The sequence below is a fragment of the Lethenteron reissneri genome, chromosome 38 (genome assembly GCF_015708825.2).
Source record: "Lethenteron reissneri isolate LAM-NWPU_2019-01 chromosome 38, ASM1570882v1, whole genome shotgun sequence".
Lineage (NCBI taxonomy): Eukaryota > Metazoa > Chordata > Hyperoartia > Petromyzontiformes > Petromyzontidae > Lethenteron > Lethenteron reissneri.
Window position 1 is genome coordinate 4684388 of NC_083816.1, and position 27900 is coordinate 4712287.

The window sequence follows — 27900 nt, forward strand, 5'->3', positions numbered from 1 at the left end:
GGTCTGTTCGTAAGTCGATGTCTGCTTAGGTCCAACTTTACTCCTGTCGATTGTAAACATGGTGCACGGCATGTACACTAAACACGGGGGATGGCTTTAAACGTTGGATAATCTCCTGTAGATGCCACTGGTTCTTCACGTTATGTAGATACCGCTGGTTCTTCACCTTATGTAGATGCCACTGATTCTTCACCTTATGTAGATGCCACTGATTCTTCACCTTATGTACATGTAGATGCCACTGGTTCTTCACGTTATGTAGATACCACTGGTTCTTCACGTGATGTAGATGCCACTGATTCTTCACCTTATGTAGATACCACTGGTTCTTCAACTTATGTAGATGCCACTGGTTCTTCACGTTCTGCAGATGTAGATGCCACTGGTTCTTCACGTTCTGCAGTTGTAGACGCCACTGGTTCTTCACGTTCTGCAGATGTAGATGCCACTGGTTCTTCACGTTCTGCAGATGTAGACGCCACTGGTTCTTCACATTCTGCAGATGTAGATGCCACTGGTTCTTCACGTTCTGCAGATGTAGATGTCACTGGTTTTTCACGTTCTGTAGATGTAGATGCCACTGGTTCTTCACGTTCTGCAGATGTAGATGCCACTGGTTCTTCACGTTCTGCAGATGTAGATGTCACTGGTTTTTCACGTTCTGCAGATGCAGATGCCACTGGTTCTTCACGTTCTGCAGATGTAGATGCCACTGGTTCTTCATGTTCTGCAGATGTAGATGCCACTGGTTCTTCACGTTCTGCAGATGCCACTGGTTCTGATGTGTTAAGATTCACAATCTGAATAAGATTCACAATCGGGACACCCATGAGAGAGCTACAAGGCACAACCGTCAAAGACCAACGCAGCAACCTTCTTGCTGTTTAAACGACCAACGTGGTGGCCCCCCATCTCCATTGGTTGTCTCGGCGGTGAAAATTCCACGTTCCCATGGCAGGAACCAGTCTATCCAAAGTACAACCGTGGTTCGGTTGTTTTAGTTCCGATTTATATTTCTTTGTTGTGGTGCTATTTTATTTTATTAGCTTTTCTCGTTTTGGTAACCTTAGTTCACTCTTGCGAGACTTAAACATGAACTGCAGACTTCCAAAAGGCAGTACTCATTGTATCCACCCTTGAATTGATGTAGATGATGATTGGCTACGTCAACCTCGAACCGAGCGTGCTCACACAGCTGCGCACTTCTCAAAAATGAAAGAATATATCGCCGCGTTAACGTCCATAAAAAATACAATCAGTCGTTTATTACGAAGACAATAAGCATCGCTAAATCAAGGAGCGCACAAACTCGTACAAGCGCCCCAGCTAAACGAAACATTTACAGGCTGGTAAAAATAACAGCTACTGTCAAGTGAAAGATAACACAAGAACAAAGGATACTTAAACGGGTCAATCAATCCCTGACATTTAACCAGGAAAGCCTCACCAAGCCTAAACTACTCATTTGCAGGAAAATCCTGCAAAGTTTCGCGGTACGGGATCACTCACCATATGCTTAATTCTTAAATTACTCAAATGTGGGGGTAATTATTTTCAATGTCGATTTTGAGTAACGGGGCCCCCCGTTGCTGGATTCACGTTCAAACCACTTCTCCGGCAACTGCAGGGTCCTCAACAGTAGTTCGTCGTCATGTCATCTCTTCAGGGGCTGTTCTTTGACACAAGGCGGTGAACTGATTTTTGTGTGAATTACGAATCTGTACCGACCCTGTTATGCGTCTACTTCCTGTTCAATTGAGGTTTACAAGGCGCCCTTACACACAATGTATCTCCTTAGAGTATTTGGTGGTTGCTATAAATTTGCACATGGTCAGCCACTCCGTTGAGCTTTTATTTGTGGCCAGGTCGCTTTTGAAAACGAGCTATATAGCTCAATGAACTTTAACTGGTAAAATAAAATACAAAGTTTTGTTTTATGTCAGAGCGCCATTGCACGTTCAACTTCCAAGTTGGCAGGAAACGACGGCGTTTCGCCACTCTTATGCCATTAAAGTTACTCCTGTTTAAACTACGTTTCTCTCTTGCTCGTCAATGTGATATTTATTTGATCTACCATCATATCTTACGAATGTAAGATTCTCTCTTTGTTCACATTTGTTTCCCCTACCAGAGTGAATGTGTCCAAGTGTCTGCATTTGTCCCAACCACCTGTATGGCTAAAGGAGGGTCTTTGTGTGTATGTCTTTACATGCACGAGTGTCTGCCCCGTGACCTCTTACCAGCGAGCCTTCGACACTTCACGTGGCCTCAAGGTGCACCTAGCCTGGCAAAAACACCGTGATGTCACCGCCACTTAGTGGCGAACGGCGGTTGTTGCACGAGTATGTATATGCGAATATTACAAAAATATATTTAAGGTCAACTGTGAGATATAATGGTTAGGGAAACTGTAATAAAGTATCATCAGCCATGGTCAATCCACTGCAGGATGAAGGGCTTCCCCCAATGCAGCTGCCACCAAACCAAACCTCTCACGAATCTGCTATTGAATAATAATCCATCCTGCTTCATGATCCTTTCAGCCTCCTCGCTGGGCATCCCTCTCTGACCCACTCCATTCCTCGGCTGCCACTCCATTATTATTATCACCATTAAGATAATTAATTAGAGATACAAAAAAACAATATCGATTTAAAGCTTTCGTGACTGCAGGGATTCATCTTGGTTCTTTCGGTAAAGTCACGTAGAAGGGAAATAATAAAATAATAAAAATAAAACATAATAAAATAATTCTCACGACTTTTCGGCCACAACGCAAGCAGCAGTCCTCAGGTGAAGAACAGGTCTGTCGGGAAGACAGTGTCTGAAGGACGGCCACTTGCGTTGTGGCTGAAACGTCAGAATTATTTTATTGTTTTATTTTTATTATTTCCCTTCTACGTGACTTTACCGAAAGAACCAAGAAGAAAAAAACTAAACTTTGATATTTTTTAACTGTCTTCTCTTGTGGAATCACACGGTTAAATGCATCTTCGGAAAAAAATAATGATTTCTGTCGATCTACATTAACCACACCACTACATGCCTCATTGGAAGCAGCAATGCCGTATGATAGTCACATTTTGCTATGAACTCACAATTTAGATTTGTAAACTCCCAAACCTTCACAGCCGATTTTCTGGTTGTAAATGCCGCGGTAAAATGTTCTTGCTCTCAGTGTAAATGTCCCTGCAGTTTGTGTGGCTTCTGCATCAATTATAATAAAAAAACAGTTCTATGTTTATCCAGGAAAGCCTCACAACTTTTTTTTTCAGGAGGTTCCTGCATTGACAACGTTTATACAATGTCCTTTTTTTTCAATGAGTGTTTCACACGTGAGAGGAAACCAAAGGATCCGCATAAACCCCACCGCGCGTATGAGCAGACAAAGCTAAACAAGTCTAGACAGGCGGGTCAAGAACTCTATTTCCTGTGCTGCCACCCCACTGTGACCTTGGCAGCCCGGTCGGTTGCAAGTCTCAACAAATGTGAGGATGTCCGTATGATCTACCACCCTCAATTACAAATCGCAGGAACGTGTGTGTCCGTGTGTGTGCCACAACACCTAGGTTTTGGAGAGTGGACCTCTTAAAGGACTGTATATTTTACACGCTGTGCCAGAGGGTAGGGGGACCCAGGATAAACTTTATCAGCAATGGCAGATGATCCTCAAGAAGTCCAATGGCACCCACAAACACTGGGAATGAAGTGGCTACACCTGTTATATAGTTCTGGCCACCAACCTTCTCCTTACGGTTCAGCAACCATAAGGGTAAGGACCTAACGCCAGATGGCGGTGTGATCTGGGGAGGTCTCGACCGTGCGTTTGGCAACTGCAGGATCTGGTGGAGGAGATGTGGTGGTCCGAATGACATTTTAATCTTGAGACGATTGCCAAGATGAGAAAGAGGTCGTGGGAAATCGTCATCAGGCGAGCTTGGAGATGTCCTCGTACGGAATGTTGTCCAGCTTCCGTCCCTTGAGGGGGCCCTGCCAGCAAACACAAACACACACACACATTTGCTATTCTGAATAACCACTGTGACCGATTGGGCAATGCTCGGCCACAGGCAAGACCTTGGCTGTTCTCAATTCTCATGCCTTTTAAGAAGGAATATTGTATTATGTTCACTACTGCACAAACCCCACCTCACAAAACCTTGCTGACATTCACAAATAAGTTCTGTGAAGTGAGGGCAGTTGGGAGGAGAGGAGGGGGGAGTTTGAGAGAGAGAAGAGAGATTTGCAAGAGCTCCAGAGGGCAGTTGGGGGAGGCAGTTGGGAGAAGATGAGGGTGGGTTTGGTAGAGGAGAGAGTTGGGAGAGAGGGCAGTTTCGAAAGGAGACAGTTTGGAGAGGCGAGTTTGGAGTGGTGAGGAAAACGAGTGGCTGGGAGGGGGCTAACCGCTGAGAGAGTGGGAGCCAGCGTGAGCCTCTCACCGAGTCGATGGTGATGCTGACGCAGAAGCGGTCCTCGTGGATGGCGTTGAACACGGCCTCCAGACCGCGGTAGCCTCCGTTCAGCACCAGCACCTTCCGGCCTGCGCCGCGACAACCCACGACGAAAAAGAGAAACGAGTAAAAAATGTACTACACGTAACTTCCAATGCCTGCCAGAAATACATTGTTTTATATTGAAGTAAATTGTACACAAAAACATACGAGTTTTCATTTTAATAACGACTTCACCTTGGAAGGCGTCGCCCCACAGTATTTAATCACTCTCAAAGAGAGCAATTCAGAGTCGTGACGACGAATCACAGACGAGTGGGCTCAATTTATGGTAAAGAAGGAAACAAAAAAACAAATGAGGGGGAACAAATGAGAAACAATATAAAACGAGACAGTGCCTAGGGAGAAAGCAAACATAACAGGGTCAGTACAAATGCCACACACGATACACATTACAAATAAGAAACAATACAAACGAGACGTCAACATAAGGCGTAAAATAATTATCGATGCTCGAATAAAATCTTGACGATCCATCAACTCACCTGGGGGTGGATCGTTACAGGCCCTGTTTACTCTGTCTTAGGATCGACATTGCTTGATATTGATACTTAGAATGATTTTGATACTTAGAATGTATAAAGTATTATTATCCATCCACTTTGATGGCAGCAATAGTGCTCATCTAAGTGACTACTCCCTGTTCAATTAAACAACGGAGGTGGCACTCACCTCCACTGGCAGCTATCTGTAGAAATTCCATCATTATCAAGGCGGGGCCCAGTCTTACCATCATCTATCCCTTAACCGCAATGGTCTTGGGGGTCCCACTGAATCTTGGGCTCTCAACTCTCCCCAATCTATCCATAGCATTACCATAATCACTCACTGCTGACTTCCCACAGAAGTGGTTCTCAATGTGTCAACCCATGAAGTATGATTATGATGACATTGATGACCATGGTTTGCTACATGCCAGCGATGACCCTGCGGGTGTTACCTAGTGCTGGCAGCACCGTCTCCACGTGCATCTGGTCGACCTTCAGCTTGTCACCCGAGTCTGTCATGCGTACCACCGCCACGTACTTCCCCTGCACCTCCTACTCGCATCACAAATGGACAGACAGATGGGACGCACAAACAAATGAGACAAACAGATGAATGGACAGGTGGACAGAAGGATGGACAGTCAAGACAGTCGGACAGTCGGATATACGGACAGTTGAATGGACAGATAGACGGACAGACAGCATGCTAACGATTGTCGTAATCGTGGATCCTATGCATCCACGGTGCACGATGTACGGATACATTAATTAGCAGACTTAAATCGATTCTTATGATCGCGATGATGCATGCCTCAATGGGAGTTTGAGGTGGAGTGCATGCCTATAATAACAATGAAATAAATTTTATTGTTATTATAGACATGCCTATACAAATGTATTGACCAAGTAAAATAGCTTGCTAAAGGGGTTCCCGACGGTTTGAACAAACTGGTCAATGCCCGACTGAAATGTAATCCCTGCATGTATGTGGAAACATCACCGCCACTTATTGGCAAACGGCGATTGTTGTTGTTATGTGCGTGCACATGCAGTTCGCACATGCGCCCTCAACAGCTACAGCCATACCCTGGGGTAGCCCCGTGAATACCGCACCTGAACAACAGCCTTCTTCTTGAAGTACCGGTCCCCCAGCTTTTTGGTAATCACCTTCACCACGATACCCTGGCGAAGTGCACAAAATAATATTTTTTTAAACTTAAAAAAAACACGCTTTAATGAAATGTACCCTACTAGTAATGGAATAACTCCATGACTCCAGGAAGTGGCCCCGAAGCTTGCCATAACGTAAGTGGCCGTGGTGATTTACAGCCAACGTCAGTTGAGCGTGGACAATTAGACCAAAGCCGAAACATAACATATAAAAAAGATGGTTTATAAAAATAGTTTATATTTTTTAAAGATAGGATATAGTATTGTCATCAGTATGACATACGTATACCAAGTTTGCAGTCGATACCACATTGGGAAGTGGGTTAAAATTTAGTTACAAGATTTGAGGATATGACAACAACAAGACAGAGTGAGTTAATAGAAAGCGTGTGAAAAGGACAAAGATCCCCCCGTGTAGCCTTTAACAGACTGCTGGGGCAAGTGTTGTTAGCGAGCACCTATGAAAACTGGCAAAGCACACGAAGAGGTGGGTGGCGAGCACCACGCCTGGCAGCGTTTCTCTCCCCAGTGCTGATGTTTACAAACTACAATCAGGTACTCATTGAAGGCTGAGTCAGTCTGGACAAAGCTCAGTCTGGATAGTTTGAATGGCCGGCCAATGTGAACGAAACAGGTGTTGTAGGCTGCTGTGGGGCTACGTTGTCGGCAGAGGGCAGCGGCAGCAATGGTCATTGTTATACTTTGACTACTCTTCCCGCCTTCACCAACCCACGTTGACCAGCGTGGTGAGGTACGGTCAAACAACCCCAACGACCGACACCGCTTGAGATAGGCCTTCATCCAGCAGTGCAGCATCAAAGAACTCGGTGTGAACACAGCTACATGCATCGTCGTGGTTTGTTTGCGTCCCGCGGAGTCCTCACCGGATGGAGCCAGTAGTCACTTCTCTGCACTTTCCTCTTCTGCTCTTCCATCTGCAGAAAGAAGGAAATTGAATTGCGAGTGAGCCGCCAGTTTCATTACCAACCTCTACGCCACTGCTTTGCAACCAGTGTGCCGTGGCAAAGTTCCAGGTGAGCTGCGTTTTTTGGAATTATAGGATTTTTTTCTACCCTACGTGACTTTACCGAAAGAACCAAAGAGTATGGATTCCTGCAGTCACGAAAGCTTCAAATCAAGATTGAAACTCACTAATGTCCGCAAGCTAGGACGCATTAACTCTCCTCCATGCCGTTCAGTGGCCGATCAAGCCCCCGTCCGCCACCTCCCGCCCTTCCCTTTTCCATCGGTCACGCGTGTGCGCAGTATGGCAGCAGGCAGCTGTCAGCCCCCACCCACAGCCCTCTCAATCCCCCCTCAATCGCAGAAGCACCGTGGGATATTTTTGATTCGTTGTGCCGGGAAGATCAATCGAGCTCGAAAGTGTGCCGTGAAGTGAAGAAGGTTGAGAAGGTACTGCTCTAAGCGACCTCTCTTCCCACGCTCACCCCCAATATCTCCACCTCCACACCCCCCCCAACCATCACATCAACCATAGCCGTTGTGATACAAGCAGCTGCGCGTGCGGTAATCACTTAAACTTGTAATTCGCCGCACAGTATTCGCTCACTCTCGAAGTCAGAGAATGACGCAGAGACACGAGGAGGAACCACCTGATAAGCAGGCAACGAGCTGGCGCTGTCAACAATGGCCCAAGCTCTGTGATCCTCTACATATTAAGGTGTTCAGCCAATTCACAAGTGTATATATGTGTGTGTGGGAAGCAGCCAGAGCACCCGAAGAAATCACACGCGTGTGAGGGGGCAAAACTCTTCGCCATACAGACAAAAGAGATGCAGTGTACATTTTAACGTCCGACCTTCTGGCGAGCCAGGGTCTGACACCTCGACGTCATTGGGAAGGGGGCATTCCAACGGGTGCAATCCACCAACTCTCGCTGCTTTCACAGTGCTGAAATTACTACAGGCGTGCGTAGCCACTGCTGCCCGGGAAGATACACGCCTCACGTCGTGCGTGTCATTTGTGGGAAAGGCCCACATGCGAACATCACCTCCATGATGTCATCGAGCGCAGACTTCTTTTTCTTGCCATCCTTCTCGCCCACAACGGGGCCCTTCTCTTTCCTCTTTGTGCTACCACCCGGCTGTATTGCGCTCGCCAGGGCACTGCCGATGGGATGCAGGTGTGCGGAAGACGTGACAATGGTTATTCCAGGAAACGTTGAGCAAACACACGCAGAACAGGGGGAAGGAATATACCGACTCCACACAGAAAGGGTGCCCGAGCCAACAATCGAACCCAGGTCCTTCTTGCTGCGAGGCACAAGAGGTGTAACCGCACTGCGCAACACCCGTGTAACCTTGCTGCACAAAACCGTGGGTGGCTGATAGGGAGGTTCGGGGTGGAGGGGGGTGGGGCAGCATAAACGGGCACAGGGAGGCTGACCTGGGTCTCAGTGATGCAGACGACGTGCTGGTGCCGGCCCCCATGCTGAACGTCACTGCACAGACACAACCACATGACACCTCCCACTTAAGTACACGGAATGAAGGGTCAAGCACTGTTGGTGAGCACTTAGTAAGAGGGAGATTCAAGCTATATCTAAACAAAAAAACGATCAGCTCTTGCCTTGTAGAAATGCACTATTCTATTCTTGCGTATGGCAATATGATAATTGTTTATTTACCCTTTTATCTGGCAACAAAACTGACACCTTTTTTATGAGGAGTCATGTTTGCATAGACCACAATACCTGCAGTCATAATGCAAACAAAAAACATAACTCTGATAATGTATGCACTGTCCTTGAAGTTGATTGGTCCACACCCGAGACAGCTTTCCTTAGAGCCTAGTCTCAAAGACAATGCACCATCAGTTATGCGCCTTTTGGCGTCATCTGGTCCAACCCATGTGAGACTAGGCTCTAAGGAAAGCTGTCTCGGGTGTGGACCAATCAACTTCAAGGACAGTGCTTACATTATCAGAGTTATGTTTTTTGTTTGCATTATGACTGCAGGCATTGTAGTCTATGCAAACATGACTCCTCGTAAAAAAGGTGTCAGTTTTGTTGCCAGATAAAGGGTAAAAAACCAATTATCATATTTTTTTACTGGCAAATGAGGTACACGTAGAAGGGAAGTAATAAAATAATAAAAATAAAACATAATAAAACAATTCTCACGACGTTTCGGCTACAACGCAAGCAGCCGTCTTCAGGTGAAGAATGAGACACTACCAAACTAGGAGCTTATATATAAGCTGCATATAAGCTCCTAGTTTGGTAGTGTCTCATTCTTCACCTGAAGACGGCTGCTTGCGTTGTAGCCGAAACGTCGTGAGAATTGTTTTATTATGTTTTATTTTTATTATTTTATTACTTCCCTTCTACGTGACTTTACCGAAAGAAACAAGAAGATGAATCCCTGCAGTCACGAAAGCTTTAAATCGAGAGGTACCAATGGTATGGCAATATGTTTAGGAGCTAAATGCCAATTCGAGGTTTGCGAATCATGAGAGGGCTTCAGGAGAGAAGGAGTGCAGATGATGGTGGTTTACTATATGGTCCATAGGTTGGGTTGCATGATCACAATAGCACGAGCCATACATGTGAAGTCTATCCCATCATTTATGAAGTCCTTGACACCATAACCGAGGCATGTAGCTGCAAGCTGTTAGTCCTTCGGACTCTATCTTCTTTAGAAGCTCTAATGACAACACGAGTGTGGGTGGCGTCGTAAGCGCTATGGCAAGTCCATGACACAATGTTAATATTGATACGCTGAACCCATGTGAACAAATAGAGGCTGAGGTGACCTAGAGGAGGCCCTGACCAAAGTGGGAGGATTACAAACTGGCCATGGGTGTGCAAGTGTCCACACGCACCCAGCTGGGATTCGCTCTCTCTCTTCAGCTCCGTGTAGACGGACGTTTCCTCCTGCTGAACACACCACAAGCCGGAGGGTCACTCAGTCGGCATCCATCGCACACGATGGCGGATGTGGAGAAAGTGGGGCTCCGGTGTTATTTACTTGTGCCAACCACACTGGCACTCACCCACCCACCCACACCCACACACGCATGCATGAACGCACAGCCACATACCAGTCCTTGTGCAGGCTACAAAATAATATGCGCGCACACGTACCGACACACCACCCCAAACACTACCACACAAAGACAAATATCCCCCGTATAGCCTTTAGCAGACTTGTTGGGGCAAGTGCTGCCAGCGAGCACCTATGAAGGCCGACAGTACACGAAGGGGTGGGTGACCATAACAACACCCGGCCACCTTTGTCTCCGCAGTGCTGCTGTTTACCATATCACATCAGAGACTCATTGAAGGCCGAGTCGACCTAGGGGAGGTCCAAAACCGATTCAAATATTCACCACTGCTAATGGTCGTGAACGGGAAACGAATTCGGGTCCGCCGGGTTCATAGCACAGTGCGGCTGACCACTACACTACCACTCTCCAACCCGACTGCACCCCCACACTCATACAGGTCCCCCCACACACCACCAAAACAACCCCACACTCATTTTTCGATTTAAAGCTTTCGTGACTGCAGGGATTAATGTTCTTGGATCTTTCGGTAAAGTCACGTAGAAGGGAAATAATAAAATAATAAAAATAAAACATAATAAAATTCTCACGACGTTTCGGCCACAACGCAAGCAGGCGACAGACCTGGTTTTCACCTGAGGACGGCTGCTTGTGTTGTGGCCAAAACGTCGTGAGAATTATTTTATTATGTTTTATTTTTATTATTTTATTATTTCCCTTCTACGTGACTTTACCGAAAGATCGAAGAAAATGAACCCCACACTCGCACACACTTCCACACCCCCCCACATCAATACACACGAGGGGGCTAAATGAAGGTTCCTTCTGTTTCGGACTAATTCTCTTGCACTGCTCACGTCTAATCCTTTCTGCTCTACGTTCTTCGGCGTGTCTACCCAGTACGTTCTTGCTATTCCTCTACGTCAGCGGTCGGGAACCTATGGCTCGCGAGCCATATATGGCTCTTCCAGTGACGGCATATGGCTCCCAGACAATTTTGAGTTGAAAAAAAAATAATAATAATAAAAAATCAGTTTGGAACTGATTTTAAAATACTTGTGATATTGCTTAATAATACTGTGTCATTTTAAAGTAAACAGAAATTAGTTTTGAAGATAAATTTCACGGGTCACGCCTGCATGAAGCTCAACCTCACCACGTACGAACCTGACTACAAGGCCATCAGCAAAACCATGCAGCACCAGAAGTCGCATTAAAAGTAAGACATATTTAATTTATTATACGTAAAAAATACTATATGGCTCTCAATGAAATATATTTAGAAATATTTGGCTTTTATGGCTCTCCCAGTCAAAAAGGTTCCCGACCCCTGCTCTACGTTCTTGCTGGTCTTACTCTGGCATGCATCGCCATGCACGGAATCCTCTCTGGCTCAACAAACAATCCCGCCCCTCACTCACCTCCTCGACGCCCTCCTTGCCGCGCCGGACCTGCTCTTCGATGAACTTCGCGGCGCGTTCCTCGTCATCCACGTCCTGCTTCTTTTTCTTGTCGAGCTCCTGCTGGCGCCGGATCGTCTCGGGGTCACGGTCAATGTACTGGATGTACCAGCCCTTGGGCGTCTCATCCACCTTGCAGTAGCCTGCGCGCCCGATACCGGCAACTGGCTTCTCGTGAGCTCGGTGAGAGGTCGCCCCCTTCTGCCCTCCTCCACAGCCATGCGACTTCTCAAAGCTCCAGCCGCACCGTTAATTGAGACCACTTTGCCCTGATACTCCGATTGCTCAACCGGCTCCCAATCCAATCGTAGATCAATTCCAAGACTGCACTCGCCATCTCAAGATCCTACATAGACCTGCACCTCCCTATTTCTCATTTCTCTTCTCACTCGACTCCCCTCCCCACACTCTCCTACCTCTCCCCTCTCATCTCACTCTGTTCCACTCCACGCACTCACCTACCTCTGCCCTTTCATCTCACTCTACTCTTCTCACTCTCTCTTTCAGTTACATTCATTCAATCTTCATCCAGCAGTGGATAAACCATGGCTGGTAATGCAAGCATGAGTGCATTCACACATGTATATGTATGTATGTTGAACTTCGTTTGCACCGTACGTAGCCGACCGTGCTAATCGGCGGTGTACGTGCATGAGCGCATACACGTGTGTGTGTGCGTAAACACGAACCTTCGCGGCCAAGCCACTTGGTCAAGTCGGTGAGCGTCTCCCACTTGGTGGAGTTCATGTGCACGTGCTCGCGGTGCGAGATGTACTCGTTGTACACCATGTTGTTGTGGACCCTCTTGGTTCCTGCCGTGCAAGACGCGCTCGCGCGCGGTGCTCCATTAAGAGCCAGACGCTACCCAATAAAACCATCTAAACACGGATAAAACTCGGCACATTTGTTAACAACACTGGCCTGAAATTAAAAGTATATAATTGGTAACGTTTTGGGCAATGGTCCTTCTTCACAGTGTAGAGAGGGGTCCGAGGTAGAATGGGGAGTATTATTATTGGACTGTTATTGACGAATGTCGAACGAGTGTTTTTTGTTTGTTAGCGGTGCTTGTGCACCACTGCCAACACAGCAGCACCATCATTAAATACTGTAATTAATCTAGAATTGGCTGCGAATTAAACACCCAACTCGCATTCCAGAAATGAGTCAGGGCTAGACTCTACTATCATAATAACTCCTGGGGTAAATAAAATCAGTAACACTTTGTGAGAGGTTATTCATTTTTTGAATACAGAAGCTGGTCCCTGTCATAAGAATGTGGAAATTGTTTGCATCGCCCAATGCTCATTTCAGCATTTATGACAATTTCAGATATATTACCGGATTGTCTGGGCTCTATCAAACAAAAAATAAGAACGACTGTATTGAAGAAAAACAAGAAACTGGTAAAAAGACGTGGCATATTTATTGAACGTTCAAGAAAATGTAATTAACTTTAATATGCTGTTAATAATGAGGTAATGCAAAGACAGTGTTGGTCGTTGAGTTGTGTAAGAAATGCTCTCCTTACCAAATCTCCGACTGAGAAGTTCCATGAAGTCACTCAAAAATTCACTGGGAAAAAAAGGACAAGAGATTAACTTCATTGTCACTGAACATTACAATACTCAAATCGGTTGTCAAATTACAGTTATTTACTTATTCTCAAAGCAGCACAAGGCATAGTTACGAGTGCTTGTCATCAAGAGTGGGCTGTCATCATGAGTGGGCTGTCACTCAATGCAGGAAAGAATGCTCTAGCTAGGGTTAGATTTAAGGTTAGTGTTAGAGTCAGGGTTAGAGTTTGGCTTTAGGTTAGGGTTATGGTTAAAGGATGTTGTAGCCAACTTAAGCAACAATATCATAATTCTAGATTTGAAGTTTTCGTGACTGCAAGCATTCATACTCTTTGGTTTTTTCGGTAAAGTCACGTAGATAAAAAAATTAAATAAATTAAATCACGACGTTTCGGGTGCAACACAAGCGTCCTTCTTCAGGTGGGGACAACTTAGCAAAAGCACACTGCTTAATTGTGTCAACACACTTAAGCGGTGTGCTTTCGCTAAGTGTGTTGACACACTTACGCGGTTTGCTTTCGCTAAGTTGTCCCCACCTGAAGAAGGACGCTTGTGTTGCGCCCGTAAGAGTCATGATTTAATTTAATTTTTGAACCTACGTGACTTTACCGGAAAAAAACAAACAGTAACAATATCATAACTTATCTACTAGGAAAAGCCTGAGTCTCAAGACTCTTTTTCAGGAGAATCCAATATTGGGATTTGTGGCCAATGCCAATAATGTATTTCTGCCACGTGGGTGGAAGATTTTCAGTGCAGGAAATTAGGAGTAAGATACGACAGATGGGAGGGCATTGAGATGACGTTACGGTTAGAAGACACTTCATGGGAGGAAACACCCACACACAAATACACTGTCGCAGGCAAAGGGGTGGATGTTGAGCCTGCAGGAACATGGTTCTGGTTGTATTTAGCAGGGGCCAAGCTCACTTTGAGTAGAAGTCCATAAAGTTCTCGGGGTTTTCCGAGGCCAACAACAGCTGCCGCTGGTGAGACTCGGACAAGCAGTGGCACTTGAAACCATTCTGTGAACGGCAGATACATTTGGCCCAGTCAGTAATCAAGAAGAACCACAACTAACGGTGGTGATCATGTACAATTGATGACGATAACTGATGACGGATCATGACGGAACTCGGTTGGATAATGACGGAACTAAGTATTATGATTATTAACCAATTTATTATGAATCTTGATTTGAAGCTTTCGTGACTGCAGGAATTCATACTCTTTGGTTCCTCAGTAAAGTCACGTAGGTAGAAATAAAATAAAACAAATCACGACGTTTCGATCGCAACACAAGCAATATTCAGCATTTTTTCTTGCTGTGGTTGTTCCACCTGATGAAGATTGCTTGTGTTGCGATCGAAACGTGGTGATTTGTTTTATTTTATTTCTACCTACGTGACTTTACCGGAAGAACCAAAGAGTACAATTGATTGTGATGGTGAACAAATGGTGATTTAACTAAACTAAAAACTATTTCATGTCACCAGGTAAGGCCCACTGAGCTTGTATATCAGGCGAGGTAGTTAACATCTCGCAACCGTGACGCCCCATTTCATGATGAATTGATGACATTATTACGGTCGCTATGATAAAGGTTAAGTGATGAGGATTATGAAGGTGAACAAGATATAACTACATCATTAGACCTCCTTTGCCAGTACCAAAATATAATAGGGTGTTTCCCTATTTTTTATGGCAACAAAACTGAAACCGTTTTACAAGGATTCATGTCTGCATTAGCCACAATACTTGCAGTCAAAATGCAAAAAAAAACCACTCTGATAATATAAATATTATATTATCAGATATAACTACATTACCGTAATGAACAACTGATGAGGGACAATTTGGTAAGCTAACGTTGAAGAGGATGATGAGACTGATGATGATGATGAACTACTGATGGCTGGTGATGAAACAATGATGATCACTTTGATGGCTGGTGATGAAACAATGATGATTACTTTGATGATAAAACTAGTGATGATTAACGGATGAACAGACAGGATCAATGATGACAGTGACCAGTCTTGATTTGCATCACCAGTAACCTTTAAAAAAAATGGGAAAACGGTCAATAGTTACTAAGACGTCTCTTTCATACATCTCTCTCCAGCGTAAAATATAATTATTTATATAACACATCCGCCCCACGGTCATGTGTTATGAATCAGGGCCATTGCCCAAAACGTCGTCTCTGAGGCGACGTTATTAACACGGGACGCGTTGAGTTATGCTGGTATTGTTATTATTTATGCTTGTACACCATTGCCAAAAACGCACCAATCATCAAAATCATGCGTTGGTGATTTCGAAAAGTGTATTGGTTTGGCCATGTTTGTTTGTTGTAGTACAGAGTTAGACTGATGGCCTTAATCTAAGTTGTCTTGTGGTTGTTGTTGTTGTTTGACTTGCATCCCACTGGGATTTTTGCACACAGCGTTGGTGTACGGTGTTTTTTTCTGCAATATTTTGCTGTCTTTTCTTGGATTTTCTGTTTGCACTTAGTCACATAGTCACTTTAAGATATTTTTTGTTCATGTTTTTGTTTTTTGTTTGTTGCGGTTGCACCCGATTCAAGAGCCGAATGGCTCACAGGGCTATACCTAGTAAATGAACTTGAACTTAATCATAAACGCGGCGGTGATGATGACGACGACGGGGATAACCTCACCTCGTCTCGGCACTGCTTCTGGCACATCTGGCAATACCATCGCAGCTTCTGTAGGCCCTTGGCCTTGATGCGGTTGGCGATCGCCTTGGGCGTGAGGAAGCCGGCCTTCTCCTTCCCCATGTCGACGCGCCGAGTTTGCGAGCGCCTTGTACGGCCTCCTCCTCCACCACCACCTCCTCCTCACCCACCACCACCTCCTCCTCCTCACCCACCACTCCTCCTCGTCACTCAGCACCTGCTTTCTCGTCAGCCACCCACCACCTCCTCTTCGTCACCCACCACCCCCTCTTCGTCACCCACCACCTCCTCCTCCTCACCCACCACTCCTCTTCGTTACCCACCACCTCCTCACTCACCACCTCCTCTTCCTCACTCACCACCACGTCCGCCTCACTCACTCCTCTTCGTTACCCACCACCTCGTCAACCACAACCTCGTCCTCACTCACCACTCCTCTTCGTCACCCACACCACCTCCTCCTCACGCACAACTATCCTTCTTACTCACCACCACCACCTCCTCACCCACCACCACCTCCTCCTCCTAACCACCACAACCCACTCTTCACCCACCTCCTCACCCAGCGAAGGCCGCCCTGAGCAACCCTCCTTACGGCTGTCGTAAAGCGGATGTGACGTCACCCCACCACCCCCGTTCACAGCCCTTGCCTCAACAACGGACGCGAAGGCTACACCGGGGGTGGGGGGACCTTTGTCTTTGTGCACTCGCGTGTGTCGTAAAATGTTGTTTTTGCGACGGCGCTAGGTGCCGTAAATCGATGCCCCCACACGCGGGTCCCCATAACGACAACGAGTCAACAGGGAGAGCGAGGGGAGAGAGACCGTCTGGCTCCTAGGGAGAGAGAGAGTCCCTGGCTCCTAGGGAGAGAGAGCGAGGGGAGAGAGACCGTCTGGCTCCTAGGGAGAGAGAGACCGTCTGGCTCCTAGGGAGAGAGAGAGTCCCTGGCTCCTAGGGAGAGAGAGCGAGGGGAGAGGGACCGTCTGGCTCCTAGGGAGAGAGAGCGAGGGGAGAGAGACCGTCTGGCTCCTAGGGAGAATTTGCGTGTCATCCTTGCTAGGGAGAGAGCGAGGGGAGAGAGGCCGTCTGGCTCCTAGGGAGAGAGAGAGAGCTCCTGGCTCCTAGGGAGAGAGAGCGAAGGGAGAGAGGCCGTCTGGCTCCTAGGGAGAGAGAGCGTCTGGCTCCTAGGGAGAGAGAGAGCTCCTGGCTCCGAGGGAGAGATCCTCTGGCTCCTAGGGTAGGAGGAAAGGAGGTGAGCAAATCTCTGTCTTCTCGTCGGAGGTAGGGAGAGGAGAGAGAACCCATCTGGAGAGAGAGAGAAATGTGTGAGTGGTTCCCATCTCCTGGGATGAGCAAGGAGAAGTAAAGGTTGGGAAGACCTCCCACCCGCTCCGTCTCCGAGGATAGCAGCAGGGGACACCCCGGTTCTGGGAGAAGAGGGAAGGAGAGACACAGAGACCATTCCTTCCAGCAGAGACGAGAATAGATCAATAATAGACCCCTAAACCCTGCCACAGAAGGAAAGGGAACAGACCCTGTCGCATGAGAGGGCAGTGGAGAGACGAACCCGTATCTTGACCCTGTCTCCTCCAGCAGACAAGACAGTCTCCATCTCTTGGAAGAGGATAGGGGAAAGACCTCCCCCCCCCCATCTCCTGGGAGAGAAGTGATATCCTGTCTCGCGGCAAGAGAAGAAAGGGCAAATGACCCTTGACTGCTGGCAAAGCAGAGACGCCGCGCGTTATTTGGGAGAGGAGAGGCTTTATCCGCGTCTCCAAGAAGAAAGAAGAGAGACCGCATCTTCAGAGAGACTAAGAGAGGTGGAGGGGTCTCTGTCTCCCTGGGTCTGGGTATTTGTCGGGGCCCCGCAATGGAGCAGTACACGATCCTGGGTCGCATCGGGGAAGGGGCCCATGGGATCGTGTTCAGAGCCAAGCACATCGAGGTGAGAGGGCCCAGTCCGCGTGTCACTGACATTGCAAGCACGTGGGACATACGGCGCAACATCATAAACTACTACTCCACTGACATACGTCACTGACAAGGCAAGAAACACGTGGCGTGAGAATTAGCATGGCACGTCGAGAACACAGCGTGTCACTGACCCTGTACCACTCACACGTTTACACGATATCTCCAATATGTGCCGCTAACCAGTCAACATGGAAATGTCGGGCCAACGTCAGCACGTGTTTGGAACTGTTGGACCAACGTTGGGTAATGATGGCCTATCGTTCCATGTTTATTGAGCATGTGCCTATGTCAGGGTGTATATATTTCTAAGTTTGCTAGGTTTCATATTCTTGGTTCTTTCGGTAAAGTCACGCCTGATGATGATTGCTTGTGTTGCAGTCGAAACGTCGTGAGAATTGTATTGTTTTATATTTTTATTATTTCCCTTCTACGTGACTTTACCGAAAGAACCAAGAATATGAATCCCTGCAGTCACGAAAGCTTTAAATCGAAATTTTACTAGGTTTGTTTTCTCTTTCATTCGTACCTGATGATGATTGCTTGTGTTGCAATCAAAACGTCGTATGCTACTATTTAATATATTTTTCTTTCTAAGTGACTTTACCGAAAGAACCAAACAGTAATTCCTGCAGTTACGAAAGCTCCAAATCAAGTTTACGTATATATGCATGTACAGTATATATGAAGGGCTTAATTTCAACCGGTCCTGTTCGGGTCAGCGACCCGTGGAACTATTTCCTTACCCGGTATACCACATCCAGTATACTTCTTTCATATGGCTGTGGCTACTACTGATCGCGTACCACCTCTTGATTTAGCAGTGACCCACAAAATATGCATAGAAAATAAATCAAGCCATATATGTATATATTTATAGGGATTTTCTTTCTATATTTCTGTCTAATATATGTATTTACATATGTGCCGTGACCTCACCGCCAGTGAGCCTGCAACACATGCGTGGCCTCCAAGTGCACCTAGCCTGGCACGAGCACCATGGTGACCTCACTATTGTTGTGTCCACAGAGTGGGGAGACAGTGGCGCTGAAGAAGGTGGCCTTGAGGCGTCTGGAGGATGGGATTCCCAACCAGGCCCTGCGCGAGATCAAGGCCCTGGAGGAGATCGAGGACAACCCCTACGTGAGGGCACCCCTGTCCCCTCCCTTCAGCCCCCTCTCCCCTACTCTCCCCTACTCTCCCCACAGACCCTTCCCTCCGACCTTCTCACTGCAGAGCCGCTCCCCTATGCCATCTCCTACAGACCCTCTCAGCTATCCTACCCTATCTCTACCCGACCCTCTCTCTACCAGACCCTGGCATCACCATCTAGACCAGTGGTTCTTAACCTTTTTGGAGGTACCGAACCCCACCAGTTTCATATGCGCATTCACCGAACCCTTATTAATTGGAAAAATAAAATATGATTTTTTTCTAATTCAAAACATGGGTATTGTTTTACTGGTGCACAGTCATATGAGTCGGGTGTGTGTCTTAACCTCCGCCGAACCCCTGAGACTGACTCACCGAACCCCCGGGGTTCGATCGAACCCAGGTTAAGAACCACTGATCTAGACCCTTCTCCCCTTGGCTTTTAATTCCATACCCTCTCCTGTAGACTCCTCTCCCCCGCACACCCTTTCTCCTCGATTTGTGTTGTCTTTTACGACGTTAATTCACCCCAACACCGTCGCGTGATCTGCACGTGGTATAATTCACTTAAACCCTAAACGATCAATCCGTGCACACGCAATTCACAGCACTCGCCGCTAGCTGAGACAGGTGACATTCATCGACAGCTCGGCACATCGTCACAACAGCGCAGGTTGCTGGGTGATGTCTCGTTTTGATGGTGAATGAATGGTCAAATGATGGCTAAATGACGGCGAAACATTGGTGAAATGATAGTGGAATGATTCTGACAATTATAGTGAAATGTATGTAAAATTTAAATTAATTGATGGTGAAAACGACGGTGACAAAAACTCATGAAACTAAACACTAAGACACGGCAAAGTAATAAAATAAATCGTCAAAGCTATTTGATGAATTATCTAAAAGTTAAACTGAATTATCTGGATAAGTTTGTATGTCTAGATATCTCCTGGGAGAGAATTCCAGAGTATGTGGGCTGCCACACGTAGAAACAACTCGGTTGCCCGTAAGTAATATTACATTTAATTGATGGTGAATACGATGGTGAAAATGTGCATAAAACGAAGGTGAAAATGACGCTGCGATGTCACGACGGTCGCGTCGCGTAGGTTGTCAAGCTGCGCGATGTCTTCCCGCACGGCACGGGCTTCGTGCTCGCGTTCGAGTTCATGCTGTCAGACCTGGCCGAAGTGATCCGCGATTCGGAGCGCCCGCTCTCCCAGGCGCACGTCAAGAGCTACATGAGCATGCTGCTCAAGGGCGTCGCTTTCTGCCACCACAACTCCATCATGCACAGGGCGAGTGGCACGCGCGGGCACGTGCACGACAGCCCTGGCATCTCACCCGCGGGCTGCTAACCACACGCGTGCGCACGACCTTGCAGCCCGACCACGTGTGTGCGTGTGGGTGCGATGCGATCTCTCTTTTCTGGGGTAGTCGTGGCAATGCACGTGGCCTGTAATCCAGCGCTGTGGAGGCAGAGGAGTGTTGGTGGATCACCGCAACAAATGTTGCGAAACTCCCTTCTCGTGGGCGGTGAGGTGCCGTACCCTGGCTCCCAGGAGAAGGCGGTTCAGTGCAGCAAAGCTGGGACCTGAGTTGTTGCTGCTCTGGAGACCGTGAGAGCGTTGATCGATGTTCGGTCGCCGGGTTGATGATGGTATTAATCGTGATTTCTCACTGAACAGGGTGGGGCGCGTGAAGGCTGCCATCTTCGGCACCAGTCTGGACGAATATCACGTGCCATCTTTAGAGGGTAGAGTGTTGCCCCGTCGCACGTGTGGGTTTTCTCTGGGTGTTCCGGTCTCCTCCCACATGTATGAACACTCTTTAAGTATTGGCTGAAAACATCTTATCCAATTTGCGCCTGTGTGTTTGCGGACTGTGCAGCATTGTGCGATGCGGTTGCATATTATGACACTTAAAAAAAAATAGATATTATTTATTGTTTACACTCATACATCCGAGCACAGCCAGTGCAGCTGTTTCCCACTGGCTATTTGCAGAGCCGAGCCGGAGCCAAACCCGTGCTCTGCTGGCTACACAAGACATCTTAAATCTGGTTAATGGAAAAACACGGGAGCCAGGGTGGGGCTAAGGACCTATTCTGTACTCGGGACGTAAGCACACCATGACAACGGTTTCACCACGTCTTCTTCATGCAGTGCAACTCGTCGTGTGCGATGGCTAGCGGCACGGCAAGGGCTACGCAGTGGAAAAACAACACGGCGCCTCCCGAGCAGTGCCGGGCAGGCTCAGCACAGTCCTGGTACGGTTCAGTTGACAGTGGAAAAGCAGCATTTGTCTCTGGTCCATGTGTGTGCTGGACCTTCTGGGGAGCGGGAGTGGAGTGTAGTGAGCTGCACTATGAGCCCAGCAACCCCAGTTCAATTCCTGCTCAGCGAAAATTTGGAGACGAATATCCCAACCGGTCTTGGTCATCCCCTCGGTCGACTTAGCCTTCAATGAGGAGCTGATCGAGTGTGTAAACAGCACTGTATGTTTGTTGAACTTCTCTCGCAACCGTGCGTAGCCAACCGTGATAATCGGAGGTGCGAGGGGAGACAAAGGCGGCCGAGCACGGTGGATCGTTGTTGATACGGGGGATCTTCGTTTCGCAGGATCTGAAGCCAGCGAACCTCCTCATCAGCTCCATGGGCCACCTCAAGATCGCCGACTTCGGCCTCGCGCGCGTCTTCTCCAACGACGGAGACCGCCTCTACAGCCACCAGGTCGCCACGCGGTGAGCACGCGTGGGAGAGAGGGTCAGCAGTCGTGGGGTGAGTTGTCACTCTGTGTAAGAGGCAGCCTGACTGCTGAGTGTATGCCACAGTAAGAATCCGAATGTTTCACCATCGTTGGATGTTTCTACCCAATGTTAATTTCACTAATGCCCCATTTGGGCCTACGGTAGGTCCCCTGTAAACGAGCAACATTGGCCAACGTTGACATGTGGTTGGAACCGTTGGACCAACATTTTCCACGTGCACTGGGTCTCACTTGCAAGTGACGCGCCACTTTGTCGCAGGCATCTTCGCAGGTTTGACCGATTTAACACGAGACGTGAGGATTACCAGGACCACAGACGGAGTGCTTCGCGGGATGAGTACTGACACGGTGCCGCGTGTGTGTCGGTGTTTGTTTTGTCGGGTGGCGTGAACTCCAACCCAAGTTGGTACCGCGCACCTGAGCTGCTGTACGGAGCCCGAAAGTACGACGAGGGTGTGGACTTGTGGTAAGCGCCAGCCTAATAAGCTATCGAATAAGCGCCAGCCTGCTCGTAATCGCGCCACGGCGTACGGAGAGAGACGATCGTGTGCCGCTCCGAGGCTGCGGTGTGTTACAGAGAATCCCACCAGTTTATCCGTCAGTCCCTCCATTTTTCCGTTCCTCTGTCCGTTTAGTTGCACTGGAATTTACAAAACGTCATTTGTCTATTTCTGCAGGAAGTCTCAAGACCTTTTAGGAGGGTCCTGCATTGGCTAATTCGGTGCCAGTTCAACGTCTCCAAAATGGTGTCGTTGCCCTGAGCCACCCGGCCGCTTCTGCGTGTGCACTCGCGCGTTCATTTAACTGCGGGCGTGTCTTTGCTTGTGCGTGTGTGCGCGTCGCGCGTAGGGAGCAGTAGTGCAGTGGTTAGCGCGCTGGATCATGAACCCGGCGACACGGGTTCGATTCCCGCTCACGGTCAACACCAGTAACAATTATCTGAACTGGTACTGGGCCTCACCTAGGTCGACTCATCCTCAATTGAGTACCTGGTGCAGTGTTTATACATCGCCACTGGGGAGACAAAGGCGGTCGGGCGTGGTGCTGGCTACCCATACCTTCGTGTGTGCCATTGCTAGCCTTCATAGGTGCTTGCTAACAGCACTTGTCCCTAGTCTGTTAAGGCTGCACGGGGGATCTTTGTCTTTGTGTGCGTCGCACAGGGCGGTGGGCTGCATCCTGGGCGAGCTGCTCAACTGCTCCCCGCTCTTCCCCGGAGAGAACGACATCGAGCAGCTGTGCTGCGTGCTGCGGGTGCTGGGGACCCCCAACCAGCACGTGTGGCCGGTACAGACACCCTCGCTACCAGGCGACTCGTGAGTCGTCATCCACACATTGAGGCCACGTCCAGGTGTCGGATAGGTTCGCTTGCCGCTCGTTGGCGTACAAACGGTGCAGACAGAAGGACGGAGGCGGACATTGTAAGACAAGAATGTAGAAATGTACAAATGAAACGGCACCGATGAAACGACACAAGTGAGCCAGCGAGACCAGTTAATTATCCCTTGGCTCAAATTGTCACAACAAGTCGCGACGATCCTTCAACTTGCCTAAGAGGAAGGGCTGAACCGTTACCTCCCTGTCATCATCTTTCTTATCATTCCCATCATGATCATCATCGTCGTCGTCATCATTGTCAGCCTGCAGCCATCGCCACCTTCCACGTGACGATTTGTCCGCTCTCCCCGTTTTCCCCCCCCACCTTTCCCCGCACTCATCCAACTCACCTGCCTCACCCACCTCGCCGCACTCAACTCGCCCCACTTACCCCCCACCACCACCACCACCACTCTCACTCCACCGGTGCCCCTGACAGGAGATAACGGAGTTGCCGGATTACAACAAGATCGCGTTCCGGGAGAACGCGGCGCTGCCCCTGGAGGAGGTGGTTCCGGACGCGCCACCCGAGGCGGTGGAGCTGCTGCGCCGGCTGCTGGTGTACCCGTCGCGCCAGCGCATCCCCGCCAGCGAGGTCGGTGAGCGCCGGCAAAGGCCGGCACGCCCTGCGCGGCGCAGCCCTTCCTTGCCCAGCACGTGAACTCGCGTTAGTGCAACGCGGAGTGGATTTATTGCGGAGTGGATTCGAGACTGTGCGCGGCCTCGTAGCAAGACGCAGTTTCTATGTACTGTCTGTCCTATAATGCAGTAGTTGTTTTCCTGAAGAACACAGCGTTATGGAAAATCGCATTATAACAAATACTATAGAATATAGGGTAAATCACAGTCCGTGATAACACTCGAGATGCGTATGCAGGCTGAACAAAGACTGAAGCGCTTAGGGAGCATCCAGAAGTATCCAGCAGCATCCCGCCCTGTGTGATCCTACGCCGAGGCAGCCGCTGTATTCCTATTCGCGTGACGTCGTTCCGTTCGCTCGATCGCATTGTATTGAATTCGCATCCGCCTTCCAAAAAATGTGTTCCCTAATACAGTAAAACCTTGGATTGCGAGCATAATTCGTTCCGGAAACGTGTTTGTAATCCAAAGCACTCATATATCAGTTGTGATCACGTGACGCTCGGCAGACAAAGCGTAAACACGTACTACTCGTATTGCAAGACCTCGCTCGTTTATCAAATTAATATTTATTTTAAAAAATTGCTCGTCTTGCAAAACACTCGCAGACCAAGTTACTCGCAATCCAAGGTTTTACTGTACATTCATCGCGTTATATACAATTCGCGTTATGAAAGCACGCAGCGTTATAGGAGAACGGACTGTCGTGCCGTCATTTGTCCAATTATAGCGGAGACGCGGCCCAGCGGCCGCGAGTTCGCCGCTTGTTGAGGTTCACGGTTCGAGCCCGACAGGCCACCCTGGTTATTACTGTGTAGTCGCCACGGCTGATATCACTACGCGCCGCCGTGCACTTCACAGTGGCCGTGAAGGATCCCTTGACGTCATTTGCAAGAGTGGGCCATTGTGTGCCGGTGACAGGGGGATACATTTGCCACATTCGAAAATGACACCGCACATTACTCAGTTGGGGTTCTACACAGAGCAGCAAATCATCGCCCTCTACGGGAAGACTGATTGGTGCCCGAGGTCACTCGCAATGAGTTGCTTTCCTGCTCTCTTGAGTTCTCACCTGGTTAAAACTGCGGTGGTATTTGCCATGAACTGCAATGACACCTGGTTAAACTGCGGTGTCTTATCAGCGGTAAATATCCGACCAGGCGCCGTCTGCTTCACCCACAGTGGGCGTTAAAGATCCCACTTTTGTGAAAGCGTCACTCTCCAAATTTGGCAAGTTTTAAAAATGTACACTGCAAACGACTCCATTGGAATCCACATAGCCAACCGTCGTCCCCCTCCTGCGAAAAACTTAGCAGTACCCTCCTGAACAATAATTCATGAGACTTAAGTGAGGCTTTCTGTCGAAAATGAACTTAATCAAAACTGCATCACACAACTCGGCTCAGTCCGCAGCACACGGAGGAGCGTATTTGTATTAAGTTGTCTTTAGCCAATTAATGAGTGCTCACACGTGTGGAAGGAAACCGGAGCACCCAGAGAAAACCCACACGTGTGAGGGGGCAGCACTCTATCCCATGCAGATGGAACAGATGGAGATCAGTTTGCACTTTGCTGTGCCACCTTCTTTTGGTGTACCAGGGTTACGGATCCTCGACGCCCACCCATGGGGTTCTGGAGTTCACATGTCGCACGCCACTCGTCCTGCATCTTGCCGCGTGTCATACGTATCGTGTGTCGCGTGCCTTGTCTTGTATCGCATGTCACGTGTCGTCGTCACGTGTGAACGTGTCGTGCGTTACACGCTGCGCCTCGCATCGCGTGTCATACGTGTCGAGTGCTGCGTCACGTGTGTGTGTGTGTGCCGCCGCAGGCCCTGCTGCACCCGTACTTCTTCACGGCGCCGCTGCCCGCTCACCACTCGGAGCTGCCCATCCCGCAGAGGGGGGCGCGGGGGTCTCGGCGCGGGGTGGGGGGCGGGGGACGTCCCCCGGCCGTGGAGCGACCACTAGTGGAGTCGCTCGTCGACCCGGCCACCGTCACCCCCTTCGCTGTTGCCTAGAGGGGCACCCACAGGAGTCTCCCTGACACTCGGAGGGAAGCCCTAATACAGCGGTCTCTTGGTACGGAAGTCTCCTATACATTCATAGGGGTCTCTGAACAAGTCACAGGAGTCGCTGATGTAGGGGTCTTCAGGACACGGGTTCCTGATACTCACAGAGGTCCATGGCGCACACAAAGACAAAGTTTCCCCCGATAGCCTGTTGGGGCAAGTGCTGTTACCTATTATAACCGTCACAACACAAGGGGGTGTTGTGACCAGCACCACACCCTCCTTGTTTCTCCACCGCTTACATTTACACATTTCAGCAGGTACTCATTTTAGGTTGAGTCTACCTAGGGGAGACCCAGTATCTAATCATATAATTTCCACCAATGTTAACCACGGCCCCGAGTTTGCAACGCATATCGCTAACCATTGCACCACCACTCCAGACACCAGAGGGGAGTTCTCCAGCTACCGTGGTCCACACGGTTGTCCCTATTGTCATTCCACGTGTCCAGCGGTGGAAATTGCACATTACTGTGATTGGATTATGTGTGCTTGTATATAAACTGTACATAACAAAAGATCCATTGTCCGTTGCAGTGAATCGTCGCATTTTCACATGGGTCTACTCATGAGCTGGATCCAGTTGAGTCGAAACCCGTGGTGCTTGCTTCATAATCGGTGAGGGTGGGGCAAGAGGCCTTTCTGTGTCCTGGTGATCACAGACGTGGCGTCAGCAGCCATGACCAGGCTAGGAAGCAGCCTGGTGCCCTATAGAGGTTTGTGCTGCTGCTGGTGGTGGTGGTGATGCTGCTGCTGGTTGTGGTGATGCCAGCCGATCAACAAACCAACCGCGCGCGTTGAGCACCAGGACACGAAGGGTTTGTACGATTAGCATGGTAAGCTACGTACGGTGTCAAAGGAGTTCAACACAGATACCACACGTCGGCCTCTTACCACCACCCCACGATAATAAACATTTAACAAAACTAGATTTGAAGCTTTTGTGACTACAAGGTTTCATATTCTTAGGTTTTTTCGGTAAAGTCACGTAGGTAAAAAATTTAAGTTCTTGTTTTTGCAGTTAACTGCAGTTAACTGCAAAAACAAGAACAACTTTAATTTTTTACCTACGTGACTTTACAGAAAAAACCTAAGAATATTTAACAAAACGTCGGGTTAACAACAACAACAGCAACTCTGGTGTGCCGCGTAGCTGTGAGGAAGCAGGTGAGTCTGTAGGCCACGTTTGAATCTTGGGATCCTTCATTCGCTTTGGCAATTGAAGGACCCGAACGCAGGAGGAACAGCTCCAGCTCCTCTCTGCTGCTTCGACGCCGATGAGGACCAGCGCAGTGAGCCGCGGTCACAACGACAACAACCACACCACGTGGAGGAAGAGAAGAGAGGTGCGGAGATATTTCCTCCATAAATGGAACGAGCAGGGAACTCCACCAAACTGCGAATGCGGTGAGGCGCAAACCATCAGGGTGCATGTCAGTGATGACTGCCAGCCCAATACAACGCGCGAATTCTGGTGGAACAACCCGACTCCAAATTTCGATTTGAAGCTTTCGTGACTGCAGGGATTCATCTTCTTGATTCTTTCGGTAAAGTCACGTAGAATTGAAATAATAAAATAATAAAAATGTAATAATACAAATAAACCAATAAAATAATTCTCACGACGTTTTGGCCACAACGCAAGCAGCCGTCCTCAGGTGAAGAACAGGTCCGTCGATAAGACAGAGTCTGAATTCTACGTGACTTTACCGAAAGAACCAAGAAGATGAACCCGACTCCACTCAACTACCACCTCGGATGCTGCCGTGAAATGACTCACAACATCACGCACGCAGTTGTAGCCTGCTGCTGGGTTTTTAGTACACTTATTTAACTCGCCCTGTTTGTTTAAATTCTTTCAAATGTTTTTGACGCTTCATATTTTCGGATCAAAGAAGCCAAACGAGTTTAAATGTTGTACACACAGACTCGGTCGTCATCTCGCGTGACAAATTAAAGATTTCATTGAAAGAACCGGTCCGGGT

At 48.3% G+C, this 27900-nt stretch overlaps 2 protein-coding genes across 2 annotated transcripts; one reads left to right on the top strand and one right to left on the bottom strand.

Annotated features, from left to right (window-relative positions):
* Nucleotides 1-1245: 1245 nt before the first annotated feature.
* On the bottom strand, nt 1246-16088 carry KIN (Kin17 DNA and RNA binding protein). The gene is made up of 13 exons (XM_061567084.1): nt 15916-16088; nt 14163-14257; nt 13187-13230; nt 12345-12467; nt 11617-11798; nt 10013-10067; nt 8576-8630; nt 8181-8295; nt 7054-7104; nt 6113-6181; nt 5452-5551; nt 4440-4540; nt 1246-3990 (listed from the first exon to the last, which is right to left on the bottom strand). Exons 1-13 carry the CDS (start codon nt 16033-16035, stop codon nt 3928-3930), a joined length of 1173 nt encoding a protein of 390 aa, XP_061423068.1. The 5' UTR covers nt 16036-16088; the 3' UTR covers nt 1246-3927.
* Nucleotides 16089-16739: 651 nt separating this feature from the next.
* On the top strand, nt 16740-27865 carry CDK20 (cyclin dependent kinase 20). The gene is made up of 8 exons (XM_061567079.1): nt 16740-17878; nt 18934-19047; nt 20169-20357; nt 21681-21802; nt 22232-22294; nt 22992-23115; nt 23645-23800; nt 25676-27865. The coding sequence occupies exons 1-8, from the start codon at nt 17804-17806 to the stop codon at nt 25862-25864; spliced, it is 1032 nt and encodes a 343-aa protein (XP_061423063.1). The 5' UTR covers nt 16740-17803; the 3' UTR covers nt 25865-27865.
* Nucleotides 27866-27900: the final 35 nt, after the last annotated feature.